This window comes from Pogonomyrmex barbatus, unplaced genomic scaffold, assembly GCF_055798465.1.
Source record: "Pogonomyrmex barbatus isolate J1 unplaced genomic scaffold, ASM5579846v1 scaffold15, whole genome shotgun sequence".
Classification (NCBI taxonomy): Eukaryota; Metazoa; Arthropoda; class Insecta; order Hymenoptera; family Formicidae; genus Pogonomyrmex; species Pogonomyrmex barbatus.
This window is the reverse complement of record NW_028297111.1, coordinates 6,905,641-6,920,314: the sequence shown is the minus strand read 5'-3', so window position 1 is coordinate 6,920,314 and position 14,674 is coordinate 6,905,641. Positions and strand designations below refer to the sequence as shown.

The 14,674-nt window shown below is 37.6% G+C and overlaps 1 protein-coding gene across 4 annotated transcripts in view; it reads right to left on the bottom strand.

The window, feature by feature from the left end:
* Positions 1-862: 862 nt before the first annotated feature.
* Positions 863-14,674, bottom strand: part of SK (small conductance calcium-activated potassium channel) — a 142,818-nt gene continuing 129,006 nt past the window's right edge. For all 4 annotated transcript variants that reach the window (XM_089073563.1, XM_089073562.1, XM_089073564.1 and 1 more), the window contains 4 exons: positions 14,491-14,601; positions 9,995-10,122; positions 9,825-9,894; positions 863-9,460 (listed from right to left, as the gene is read on the bottom strand). In XM_089073563.1, the coding sequence (XP_088929689.1) occupies positions 8,816-9,460; positions 9,825-9,894; positions 9,995-10,122; positions 14,491-14,601 (954 nt within the window). In that variant the 3' untranslated portion in view covers positions 863-8,815. The remainder of the gene's footprint in view (positions 9,461-9,824; positions 9,895-9,994; positions 10,123-14,490; positions 14,602-14,674) is intronic.

Here is a 14,674-nt window from a genome sequence, read left to right as displayed (position 1 = left end):
GATTGATAGATAATGACACCATTATAACATTGAACATTTGGTGTTGATGATATTACAATATTAATCTAAACTTAATGCAGAAAGGAAAGCTTCGCAAATATTTCAAATGATACTAAAAATACGCCTGAAAATGTGAGAGTGCGCCTCTAAACCCTATGAGGATAAGTTCACACCGTTCACAGTTGCGAGGATACAACGTTCCCAAGTCCAACATGTTTCTAACACATTTCGAAATCCACTCAATTGAAAACTTCTGCAAATTCAGAGTTTTGAAAATATTACTGAGAGAGAGAGAGAGAGAGAGAGAGAGAGAGAGAGAGAGAGGGGGGGGGGAGGGAAGGAGAGGGAAGAAAGAGAAAAAGGGAGAGGGCAAGAGAGGAGAGAAGAGGAAAGGGAGAGAAAGGGGAAAAAGGAGGAAGGAAGGGAGGGAGAGAAGAGAGAGACAGAGGGTGATAGAGGGGTAGTGGAAGAAAGAAGAAAAGATGGAAGAGGAAAATCCCAGCTGTTGAAATTTAATGTTTCAATAATTTCAAATATTATGTTATCGAAATGATAACGTAAATAATGCTTAATTCGAGGAAAATTGCAAAATCTCAAGATTTATCCGAAGACAGACTGCCTCGCATTCATTTCGGTTCTGGACTACAGAGTTTCAGCTCAAACATTCCGGAGTCGAAGAAGATTGTGAAGATCCATGGTTCTCGAAGGATCCGCGGGTGTTCGTCGATAATACGACGTGTTGATCTAGCGGGAAGATAGGAAAATCTGGCTGGATCTTCGATAGGAACGCGTTAACCGGTCGAGGTGCTGCGAAGTTCCGATCGTCGCAATTGGCGTGCGCGCGATTAGCATGGTCTTCGTCTTTTTTTTTTTTTTTTTTTTTTTTAATATCGATTCATTAGCAGAGTCTAAAAAAATATCATTAAGTCTCGTCGTAAGAAAAGTTCGCTCTCTCGGTGCTCATATAGTATCAAAACCACTTTAGCCCTATGAGTTTGTTTGCTTGTTTTCTTTTTCTTTTTTTTTTTTTTCCGTTTTTCTATCGCGATACACTCGCATGCCTTTTTTTAATGGTGCGCTCTCGTTCCTTCTAATTGTGTGTTTGTGTTTCTTTTTTTTTTTCAATTTATTTTCAATACGTATTTTACTTTATTTTTATATCTGTATATAGATACTTCATGTATATGTATATACGTACGTAATTATGTATACTAATTTGTGCCTTGTCCTATGTCCGTCGTCGAGTAAAGTAATCGAGATTAATTAGTAGTAACAACTTACGCGATATATCATATTAGCTGAGTTAACACGTATGTATATGGTATCTGGGGGTAATATGTATGTATTATATATAGACCTATTGCCCTAAACCTGTAGGGAGGAAACTTTCTCTATAGTCGTTAACAATAGTCCGTTTTGTTCCAAGATTCGTGAACGATCTGTCGATGGTGTGGCACGGTGATGCGGAAACGGGAAAAGTATTAAACGGGGAAGTATAGCCCGGAGAATGCTGAATATTGATAGCGAAGATTATAATGCTAGTGCACTGTTATGCGCATCCGACGATGTTTGAATTTTAATGACGAAAATTATAGAGGATCATAATGTTCCGCGGTATAGCCTAGAAACGTGTGTTCATATTCGCAGCGGTAATCGATGATGATGTTCCAAGATATCTCAGGATATTCATATCTTTCCTCAAATTTAACAATCCCAAAATCTGACTCGGCTTGATCGAGTCATGTCCACTTCTACCAGTAGTAGATTAATTTTAATTTCGGTTTAAACTACATTTTGCTAATTTTTTGCAATTAGAAAAAGAAGAAAAGCAAGTTATACCGAGGTCAAAGTCAATCTATATTGATAAAAAATGAGCATCAGTCAAAAATGAAAGAAATCTCGGGTTTTGGGATTCAGGGATTCAGTACATGAATTTGAGAGAAGCCATTTTAAATTCAGATTTTTGTACGGGATTGTAATCACGAAGTTTGTGGCGCCTTGTTGGCCTCAATGGGTTTCAAAAATACGAGTTTACATATGCTTTAGAAGCGGACTGTTGAAATTCTGGATTTCCATAGTTGGAGAGTTGGAATCGGCGATATTTCGAGACAACGAGTTGATCTAAGCGAGAGGAGTGATGATGATGGCATTAATAGTCTGGTACAAGTAGATGTAACAATGGTTACGCTGCGTCTTATGTGAGTTCTTCCAATGCTTTCTGAGTAGAGAGAGAGGGGGGGGGGGAGAGAGAGAGAGAGAGAGAGAGAGAGAAGGATAGAGATTAGGAATTAGAGATAGAGATAGAGATAGAGGAAAAAGGAGGCTCGTTAAAAACGTATCCTTAATACATGGTCGCTAGATCATCCTATATAGATTAATAGGTAAATACATTATTTTAATAGTGGTTGGTCATTTTACGTAACAGTTAGTATGGCGACAGCCCAGCTCTAGATATACAATATCGGTATAAGATCTTTCATAAAGTGTTCTCTCTGAGAGTTAAAATTGTTTAAACGCTACCGTTATTCATCGCCGTGATGATAATTCGTAATAATCATAACAATAACAATCATAAACGAATATAGATAGTAATAACTGTAATATGCTCATATAAATTCGCCAGAGGCTGCGCTTGCGCGCGTTTAACTTTTTTCTGCTCTTTTCATTTAATTTTTTTTCTTTTTTTTTCTTTTTCTTACCATTAACATTGTGTGTGTGTGTGTGTGTGTGTGTGTGTGTGTGTGTGTGTGTGTGTGTGTGTGTGTGTGTGTGTGTGTGTGTGTGTGTGTGTGTGTGTGTGTGTGTGTGTAAAGAGTTAAGTCGATCACCGACTGTCGATCTTCGACACCTTCGACCCTCTTTTCCGTCCTTCATATGAAATAACGAGTTGCGATTCGGTCCATAAAACGTAATTCACATCGCGCCGGAAATTGATCGATTTTCTCGATTTTAGTTGACGAATTGCGGTGAAAGGAGTGACTATTTCGATCTTACACTTCGTACACATTAAATTAAGTCGTCGCAAGCTCAATAATTTAAAAATTCAGAAAATGAAAAATTTACAAGTGCCAAGACACAAAATTTTGAAACTATAAAGATACAGCGTGTTTCATCAAATGAGAATCAAAGGTCTAAGAACCTCATATTCTTTTAAGAAAAGGTAGTCTTATAAATTTCTTCTCTAAAACAAAGAAGTAACATTTCGCTGGCCCATAATTTTGCGAAGACTGAAAACTTTCTCCATGTAGTCAAAGAGTATTCTTAATTTTTCAAGTTCGAGTTCTCTGTTATTAAGAGATCGCAATTTTAAGGATCAAAGCTCACATCTACACTATTTCGAGAAATCAAAATCCTCATCCATTATTTGAAGTAACTATTTTATATGTAAATTTTATGGACAAAAATTCAAAGGATCAATAGATTTCAAGTATTAAACGCTGAAAAGGTCCATTATTACCAATATAAATTTTAAAAATCTCGTAAAGAGATTCTAACTTTCAAGATTCTTACGATTTGAGGTTCTATAAACCTAATATGATAGATATTCGTCGTTATAGCATGTTAAAATTTTTGTCGGAATAAATAAGATCAACAACAAGGTTATCATATAGAGTATTTCGCAGAGTTTATAAAGTTTTAATATGTATTTTGATAGATTTTCGATTAAAGTTTCCTTTCTCTAAAATCCGAAAATGTAATTGTAAAGTTATTCTATAGAGCATATCAAAGAATTTTAATTAAGTTAAGTTAAACTTTCTAAATTTAAATAGATAATAGAATATTTGTATTGATATATAATTTTATTATATGCAGATATTATTTCAGTTGAATATTAATTAAAAAGAAATCAATCATTAAATAATTATTAAGTTCTAATCACAATAAAAAATACTTTAAACTCAGAATATAATTAGTTCTAATTATCTTCTAAGTTTTATTTCGTGGTTATCTCTGGATAATTTTAAATAAAATAAAAAAGTCGATTCGAAATTGATTGAAAACAATGAAATTTCGAAGAAGTAGACTTCGCGAAATACTCGATATATATTCAATATTAAGAAATCAATGTTATCAAACTTTTATCGTATTCGTATGAACTCCAAATGCAACTTGCGATAAGTGCATTTTTTTTCCCTGGTTGCAGCTCTTTCTCTTTATTACCTTCATCCTGCAGCGTCCTTTTACGTCGAAGAGCTCGGTAATCATCTACATTCACGTTATTACTAACAATATCATAGATAGAGTCGGTGTCTATCACCTAAGAATCCAATATTGAGACTGTTTTATGTTTACGTTTTCATACTTGGCGTGGTCTTCCTGGCACCATAATGCACTTTTAAGAAATCTATATAAAAATATGAGTAGAGTTGTCGTGTCCAGTGCGTTGAGTCGCGCGCGAAATAGGAATGCTCCTTGAAAAAGGATACGGGGTTAGGATGAGAAACAAGAGACGAGAGATGAAGAAGGAAGAAAGAGAGAGGTCCGAGAAAAGGATTAGAGATAAATGGAAGCAGAAAAGCAAAGTTGAGTACTGGATCCGGATTGAAAATTTCATTCAGATAAAAAGATAGAACGAATGATTGTAAACAAGATATTGAAACAACAAAAGAATACATTTTGTGAAAGCGAATGGTCTCTTCTCTTTTTAAAAAAAAATTTTTTTAAATTGAATAATTAAACAATTTTCAATATTACTCAATCAATGAAAAAGTTTTTGAATAAATCATAATCTTTCATTCATATCTTCAAAAGTAATAAATAATATTTAATGTCTTTGGCAAAATGCGTCGAATAAAATATGTAAGCTTAAATAAAAAGTTAGCAAAGTAAGATGAATTGGAGAATTGCCAAAAGTTTGGTTTAATCTTTTTCAGAAAAAAAGAAGAATTTTTACATAATGATAAATTCTTTCGTTTACGTGAGCATATTAAATTGTTTTTATTAAATGATCATTTTTATATAATTTATTATAGAATACAAAGTAAGAAAGAAAAGAAAATTATTTAACATTCATTGTCAAAACAGATTCTTCATATTAGCTGAAATATTTCTCATGGTCAAATAAAAAGTAATTTTTACCTTTGTATAATTTATTCTTTCTCAGTTCAATCTATTAAAGGATAATGGAATATTTTTCAATTGTCTACTTTTATTTTTTCATTCACTCCTTTTATCTAAATGAAATATCTCTTTAATTATGAAAAAAAGAAGAGGAGTAAAAGGAAAAGAGAAAAGAGAGGAAAGAAAGAGAGAGGAATAGTATGAGAACATTGTGATAATTATGTCTGTTTTGGTCCCGTTTCGCATTGCGATTAGCCGCGAAACTACGCTTTCGAAATGAAAAGATGACGGACAAGACAAACCAGGTCCCAGCTTTATCCGTTAGTGAGCTTTTTCCGCGTGAGCTTTTCCTTATGAATGGTCGAAGATGAAGGCGGTCCGATCGATCTTTCCCCTTCCTTCTGCAAATTTTATAATAAGTTAATGAACTGATTGACTAAATGTCGCATTAATTAACAATAGAATCAAAATAAATTTAAAAGTAAATTTAAAGGTAAATCAGAAGGAAATAGAAATTAAATTATTCGATCAAGTCTCTTCTCGTAAATGACTTCTCTCTCCACGACTGACTTCAAATTTTCTGTTTCTGTCTTCATTAATAAATTTAATTTTATGGAATAATAAATTTACGAGACATCTCTTGATGATTTATACCTTCATTGCCAAGTAATTCTAAATTAATTTTTAGCAAACGTCCAAAATTCGGATGCTGAAGGGATGAGAGAGTTCGCTCGAACTTGTTCTACAGAGCTCCAATAGAATCTCGGTGCGGTTATGGTTGTGCTAGCAAAACACCATCGCGTCATGCCGATACGTCGAGATCTGAACATCTTCGGGACAAATATCGCATTGGAAAGAATAAACGCTGCGAATTACAGCAAACGTCGCGCGTCGGGAGGAACCCAAATCGCATCGCTCGATAAATCCAGATCTCAGATTTAGACTTTTCGAATTTAAATTACGTGAAATCGTGAAATTTCGCGTTCACGTTCCTCTCGGGACGTCTCTCGGGATATTTTTAGTGTTTCCCCAGGCTTCTTTGTTCAACGTTTCCTCTTCGTCGAATAATCAAAGATTTTGAATTTGGCGAACTATACTAGTCACTTTTGATGAGAGATAGATAGATAGATAGATTGATAGATAGATAGATAGATAGAGATAGAGAGAGAGAGAGAGAGAGAGAGAGAGAGGGGGGGGGGGAGAATGAGGGAGAGAGGGGGCGAGAGGGGAGGAGGGGAGAAGGGAGGGAGTCGTCAAATTATTAAGAGTGATAAGTACAAGAGAAAAGCAATGGATATAATGCTCTCGTATCAATATTACTTTCCATATACGCGAGCGATTGTAAATTAACGCAGGGGCATTTAACCGTGATAATAAGCAATGGCAAACAAGGAAGCCTGATGAACACTTCCGAATGGGAAGCCGTTGGCAAATAATTAGTTTTCCCATTGTCTAGTCGATCCATTTAATTAAGACTACCCGCCCCCCCTCTCCCCGCGCCGCGCCGCGCCTATCCCCTGCGCGGATCGCGGATCCCATTATAAAAAATCCTCAATATCCTTTTGCCCTCCCACCCACCCTCCCTCCCTCCCTCCCTCACTCTTTCCCCTCAATGGAAACGTAGCCGCTTTTTTTTTGTACCCGTGCGCCATGTACAACATACATCTAACAATATAATATCCTATATAACCTACGGACGTTAAAGCGGATAAGATCACTTTGCATTCTCTCTCTATATACGTTTTCCTGGACACCCGTCGGGTTTCTCGCGCCGGCCCTTAAAGCGCGCCTCTAGGCGTCGTCCTAAAGGAAATATGCGAGACTCCTAGACGCAAGACGCGTCACTTTATGCAAATGATGTTGAGTTTACTAACGTCTCGTCGACGCGACTGACCGGGAGGGATGGGTTTTCTAAATGGAAAAATAACAGAGAGGAGGAATGTATACGATATGCAGAAGAATTCATGAACTAGGTATCACATATCCAGGATCAAATACGACGGCACGATCTTGAGTCTACTCTTTTCCATTTGAGCGATTTAATTCGCGCGATCGCGATAGCGCTTTTACTTTACGAATACGAATTCACGAGTTCAACGAGTTCAACGCTCAAAAATGTAAAACGTGTGAGTCGCGTAGACAGGCGATGCCTAAATCCAGAACCAGAGGATGCATAAAGGTCGTTGCGTGTTACGGGATAATTGTACGCAAAGATCACTGTTACGATATTACCTAGGAGAAATCATTTAAGTTTAGCTTCGGACGAGAGATACGAACGTAATAGTAGCCCTTTATACACCTCTGCTGCCGAGAGAAGGGAAAGGGCCGGTTTTACCTTAATTAGGCGCGAGAGGCTTTAAGAGCCGGCTTGGTTCACCTTCGGGCCAGTCCTTGTCCGCACACGAGCTTCCTGTACACGCACGTTATGCCCGTTCGCGACTCTTCGAGATATACAGAGATACAAGGTGGAGTTCCTGTGTGTCGAATGTACATTTAATTATAAGAAAACAGTTATTCAGGCACGCAAGTTGGGCAGGGGAGCAGCGCGCAGCCAGTGGAAGAAGCCGCGCGTACCCTGAGACTTCCCCTCCTTCTCGTCCATCCGGAATTGATTCCGGCGCAGATCTTTTCACTTCCGGTCATCCTCAATTCTTCTTCAATCTTTCCGCCCTTGATCGCGTACTTCTGCCAAGATTGGCGAGTGAAAGGTCGACGATTGGAAGGAGTTGACAGAACTAGGCGATCAGAATAGGTGGGAAGACTCAAGAGATTGGACGCCATCTTTCCATCGGAAAATTAGACAATTGAGGAGTCTGGTGCAAAAAGATGAATGCCGAGTGATTTATAGTTTACAACTACGTTGAAAACACGCGCAATTACGTTCAATTTCTGAATTCTTTTACGACCGCGCTTGCTGCGCCATTCTAATTGAATCTCGCCAACTTTTCCAAGGAGGGACTCGAAGGTACGCGTGGAACGCAAAAAGGCCCATCGTTAGATGAGTTTCGCACGGGAAGCAGACGGTCGTGCTCGATCGATTTGGCCGCTGCAAAATTCTCGCAGTGTTTAACGCAGTGTTCCTCGTTGATTATATCTTTTGGCTGTGGTCCGTTTGGAAATAAGTTAGATGTTAGAGAGAAAGTTGTTCCGTACGAAGCTTTTTTGTTCCGCATATGGAACAAAATCATTTTATTTATTTTTTTTTTTTTTTTTTACGAAAGGGTCCTCGATTGGCAACTGTGGAACTAAGAAAATTCGTATGTATAAAATTAAAGTCAAACAAACTAATTTATAAATCTATGCGCAGAATTTGCTTATAGATAGCGGGATTGGTAATCCCCTTCGAGACGATTGTTTTCAAATCGCGTAATCGCGATTCCATCATGAAAACTACTTTTCCGAGAATTTTGTATTCTCCGGTAAAAGTACCAATGTAAATTTGTATAATCGACTGTCTACAACAATTGGATAGAGACTCTTCAATTATGGCGAACCATTAAATGACTACGGATATGGACGAGGATACACCGCTCCAGATGGGAGTTCTCACATTTGTTTGTGCGAGGAGCGAATCTCCAGTCGATTGTAATGCGATTATGTCATCAGTATTGCATCGACGAGCAGTGTTGTATCGACTGCGATACATCTAGTCGAGGCGGCCCACCATTGTCGATCGGCAACGGTCACCGTCCGCGATCACGCGCAAAACCGGCGAAGGACCTTAGTACGAGTGCTGCGGCTGCAGAGACGAGACTCAGCTGTGCGCCGACGTGTCCGAGCCTTGGCTGTTGCCTAACCCACCCATGCCGGCCTGCGAGGTGAGCCTGGTGGCCGACTGCGAGGTCGTGGTCACCGTGGCGGAGTGACTGAGGCCGTGATGCCTGCCGGTTTCCGGCACCAGGTGGGGTGTACGACTGGAGACGGGCGGTAAGACCGGACTAACCGGCCATGGGTGCAGGGACATGGTGCTGGGCGCGCTGGGTACGCTGCGCGAGTGCGGCAGCAGGGGTGAGTTGGAGAGGCTGGCGAGGGGGTGGTGTGCGGCGGAGGCGATGCTGCCGCCACCGGAAACGCCCAGGCTCGCGCCTGAGATCGCTCCTCCGCCGCCGCCACCGCCGCCGCCGCCACCGCCGCCGCCGCCGCCGATGCCGCCGCCGCCGGAAGCCGCCATGGCTACCGCGGTGTCCGGATGGAGGAAGTTACGCCGCTGTTCCATCCGCTCGGCGTGCTGGGCCAGGCAGCGAGTCAGCTCCTCCGGCAACAGCTCCAGCTGGCCTTGCAGCGAGGTCAGCTTCTCCTCTAGGCCGACCAGACGGTCCTCCAGACCCACCAAACGCTCCTCCACCGCGTCCTGCCGCGTGCTCATGTCCGAGACGATCTCGTAGACGGTGTTTTGCGTCTGCAGGCATGAATCAGGCGGCGCATTAGAGAATACCTTTTTGCAACTACTTATTTTTACATAACTAGCGGGAAAAATTAAATTTTTTTCCTAAACAATCCTAAACAAAGGCTTTGAATGTCAATGTCGAGACACTGATTTTATAGAAATTTCTTTGCAATAAAAAAATTGATAAAGAAGAGCTTTTATCTAAAGAGCCTTATTTAAAGGAGAACTTGTATCTAAATAGCTGCGAGAATTTTTTAAACTTATCTATATAATCTATATAATCTATATAATCTTCTTTTAATTCTTGATTTCTCTTTCATATGCTATTGCAATATTCCAAAGGGTGGTTTTCCTCGTTAGCACCGAGGCCTCTCACCTTGGCCATGTCCGTTATAGTGTTGGCGTTGTCCATTAATTTACGCTGATCCATTTTCACCTTTCTGAGTCTGAAATTTCGAGGTAGTTGCGAGATAGAGCGACCTAGTGATTACGTGCTGACCTAACTACGGTCATCTAATCATGGAACCCGGAGTGGTATCGACTTACGCGTATATGGCCAACAGGAATTTCCGCTGATGGGTCCGCACGCGTCCGGGATTGACGCGTTTCACCAAACGAGTGTGCTTGTAAATCAGCCACGTTTCCCGCAACACGTTCGCCGCGGCGTTCTTCAACTGTAACAGAACGGATAACGTTTGTCACTCAAGCCTCTTCAGCACTAAACCCTCCCTCCCCCCCTCCCTCGTCGCGATGTCTAACAGTCTTCGGGATCATATCAATATTTCATCGGAAATATATCCCTGTCACTCTTAAGGCTTTGAAAACTTTTCAAGGTTTCTACTCTAGACGATGAAGAGATTTATTACGTTCTCAGGGTTACATAATTTTATTTATAGATTAAAAGAATACGATCGTACGATGTAATGTTACTTCAATATACCAAACAGAATTATTTAAACTATATTCTCTGAGTAAACATTATGCTATAGAGTTAATTGCACAGACCGTTAGCTATGATATTCAATGTCACGGCCAATTATCCCGTTCAAGATCTTGGGGAGTAGTAGTCTCGAAGAATAATTAATGCTCTATAGAATATATATATATATATATATATATATATATATATATATATGTTCTAAGTCACATTATATACGCGTATTTCTGCCTTATACAAGCATCAATTAAAGAGCAAATTGCAGGATCACGTTTTTTTATTGCTGAGAAAGTTGCAAGATCAGGATGCAAGATCACGATGATTGTTACATCGATTACACATCGTGCCACAATTCTATCGAGAGAGAAATATACGTAAATCTTACACCGGCCGAGAGAAAAAAGTATTTCGGGAGGATTGGCGTTTGTTTTGTTGCCGCTGATGTGGGATCAGATCGATTCCGCATTCTTATGCAATGACGTGAAAAAAAAAAAAAAAAAAAAAAAAAGCGATATGCGTCCGAGGGTTAAAACGGCGTAAAAAGACTCGTCGATACGGTCACGTGTATAGCTCTACGTTACCACTCCTTGATATTTGCAAGGTTTATAAATAACGCTGGCTAATAATTATTTCAGTAGCCGTATGGTCGAAGGTTTCGATCCGGAGGTGGAGAGAAGCGACCGTACTTATGCAACCACGCTCATGTCGAGCAGAACGTTCGATCTAAATCCTGAACGAATGGAATATTTCAAGTTTCCATTTAATTAAAATCATTTTTCCAAAATAATACAAAAATAATATTTTCAGATTCAGTTACAAGTGGAAACAACAATTCGAAATATTCGAATATTTTTATTCGAATAGAATTTGCTTTCGCGTGCGAAGGAAATTAATGAATTGCTACGTTAACCCTTCAGTTTCTGACATCGAGAACGATTGATTACGTCACGATTCACGAAACTTGTGCAACGAGCTGGCTCAAGGGTTTCTTCATGAAAGGAAACTGTGACGAAATCGTCCATTTTTTTCTGACTGTAGCAGTTTTTCTTTTTCAATTTAATTAATTTCCGAGTTTCTTAGATCTAAAGATCTTTAAAGATCTGCGAATTTATTGATTTTATTTTTTGTTTGGAGTTGGATTAACATTACAGCAGAACTTGTTTCCTAAAGCGCTCGAAAGTTTTGTACTCCGAGTTTGGAATATTCTCTGCTTATTCAAGCTCCCAACTGTAAACGGTTGACTTTTCAACTTGCAATTTAATATCAAACGCGGCAGTGAATTATAGCAGCCATTATTGTCAGAAAGCGTGTTCTAGAAATTTTCTGTGTGGTATCAAGAAGTACTCAAAAGTTAGCAAGCATTTTATTATCGTTTCGCAACGTTATTTTAGGTCACATTTTTATTTACATTTTATTTACATTTGTTGAGATTCAAATCAATCGATATCACATTTTCATCGTGATGAAATGTGACTAAGATAATAATGACATATTAATCGATTTTTTTTTATTCCATCTGTCGACCTGTTACTTGGATAGATAACGCTCTCCGTTTTGACACGTGCTTTCTTTTATTCTTCTAATACGGAGGAACTAAAAGTGTTTGAGCACTCGAGCACTTCTTGAAATCCAAATTTGCATTCGGAATAATCGCACATTTGCATTCATTTCTACATTTCCATAAATTTTTAAATTCTACATCGAACGAATTCTCCGTAATTCTTGGATTTTTAACACTGTACATTTTTATGTCATTCGTATTTCTTTTTTTTTTTTTTTTTTTTGGGGCTTGAATATTCAAATTCCCGAGATTGTCCAGGACTTTTAGATTCCTGAATTCCTGTCGCATTCTTCCTTTTGTCGGATTCTTAGAAAACTCAAATTCTCGCCGTCTCTCGCCCAGTTCTTGAGTTCTGACATCCGTCGTAACGACTGTTAATATCGCGGTAATACTCTTGGTACCGGCGACATCGGAATTAAGAATTCAGATTGGCAACGAGGGGAAGTCTGTTTTGCCTAAAGGTCAAAGCGACTTCACGCAGTCCGCTTATTTCCGAGGCAACCTTACTCGCAGTGGGATACCTTCTTATTACGTGGCTCAACCGGAAAATTACGTCGCGCTATATACATAGAGAGTGATATCCATCATGCTCTCATTACGGTGCTTAATTCGCTTTCCTGATTCTTGCCGGATACCGTCGGCAAGTGTAGTAATTTCGAAATCAACCTTGCAATTATGTCCGTTCCCGCTGATCGTTCTCTTTGTTTAAGAAATTTCGATTTTGTCCTTAGTTGAAAGATAATCATTTATCTTCATTATCATTAGGGAATTTTCAGTATAGTTGCATAAAAAAATGTTTCGTAAGTATCAAAACGGAAATACGAAAATGTTAAAAACTTTGTACTTTAGGTTTATACTTAAAATGAACGTAAATTGAGAATTTTTTGAAACTTTGTTAATTACAAACTCTTACATAAACTACTCTAGTTTTTGTCCCTTTTTCTACTTTACTTAAAACATGTTGGTGTTTATATTGATTCGTAATTCAAGAATAATGTGTCAAGATAATTTGATATAGATTCTCCTTTTTTAACTACTTTTTAACTTGCCGCCTCGCTTTAGAAACTTATTATTTGCTATACGTATCATTAAAAGTTATCCTACTTAATTCAGAAATTTACTCAGGTTAAATAATACAACAAGAGCATCACATAGTTAATTGTTACAATGCAGAAAAGTAATTTGAATACTTGTAAAATTTCTAGCTTTTGCGTTGTTCAACTACAGTTATTTACTTATACAAAAGGGACTGTTATTTTTTGTTATTCTACCATTATTTAAATTCAATTTAACCTTATATATTTTTTACATTTTTAATTAAATTACATTTTTTAATTAAACTTTTTATATTTCTAACAGCACATGTAGATTCTGAGAATATGTAAAGGATATTGTAAAAATAGATTACATTTCGTTCATACATATATTTGAGATATGTATACAAAAAATATGACTAGTTTTTTTTTCCTTGCGTTAATTCGAATTAAGATCATATTTTAATATATAGTTACTATAAAAAATACTATAGAAAATACTATAGAAAATTTCTGTTATCTAAATGATTGTCTAAGAAGTACATTTTATAGATCTTTATTTACATATTCTTTATACTGAATAGTGTACTAATGTAATTATATTTCTCAGAATAGAAAACTTGAATATACAATATTTTCAGTGTAACAGTTTTTTATATACATAATATATATAATGTATATTTCAAATACGAGGGGGCGCGCGCGCGCGCGCGCGCGCGCGCGCGCGCGTGTGTGTGTGTGTGTGTGTGTGTAAAAAGAATATACGAAATTTACTTTTATGACATTTTCCAGATATTTTCAGAATCAACATTGCCATTATAAATAGGAATAGTCGGAATATTACTTTATTATTATAATATTATTTTGATAAAGCTTTATACGAGAAGCGTCCGTAAATTGAAAATCAAAAACATATATTTTCTGAGACTATTTAAACAACATATTTTATTTTGATAAATATAAATGTTTAAAACTAAACTAAAACTAAAATTAAAAGTTTTAAATACGAAAAAGTGTAGTTCATGTAGTAGGTATATATTTTTTCATTATATTGGTCGATATGAAAGTAGTATGCACTATTATAGATTAGTATAGACTACAGTTGTATCTAATATATATATATATATATATATATATATATATATAATGTATATGTAATGTATGGATTATAAACTAGTTTTCTCTTCCGATATGAATTTCAATTACTTTTTTCACAGAAATTTGATTCGCTAATCGGCGCAATTGTTATTTTCAGCATATATTTTACAATCAATAATTTCAGATTATTGGAATATTTTCATTACATTACAGAGCTGCGATATCATGTGTCTCTTATTATTTTCACATCCTGTTAATAAACTGGAATATTGCTGCGAAAGTGCGAGCATTTTGCTTGCGGCAACGTAATTTCTTTTTTTCCGTATTACGATGCCATATGGTAAAAGTTGCTCTTAACGTGGAGGTCTTACAATGCTAAAGTGAAATATCATGACATGGACAACGGCCTTACCCTTTTCGTTAATTGTGTGTCCATCATAAAGTTGTGCACATGCTTCTCCGCCCGCGTAAGTTCGAGCTTTCTGGAGACGACTGCTACCAGTAAAGCGGTACACCCGGCGCCCTGAAAATTTAGGAAAATACAATTTCGCATGAGCTTCTTTCGTGTTCTTTCATGAAATTTCTCGAATTTAAAA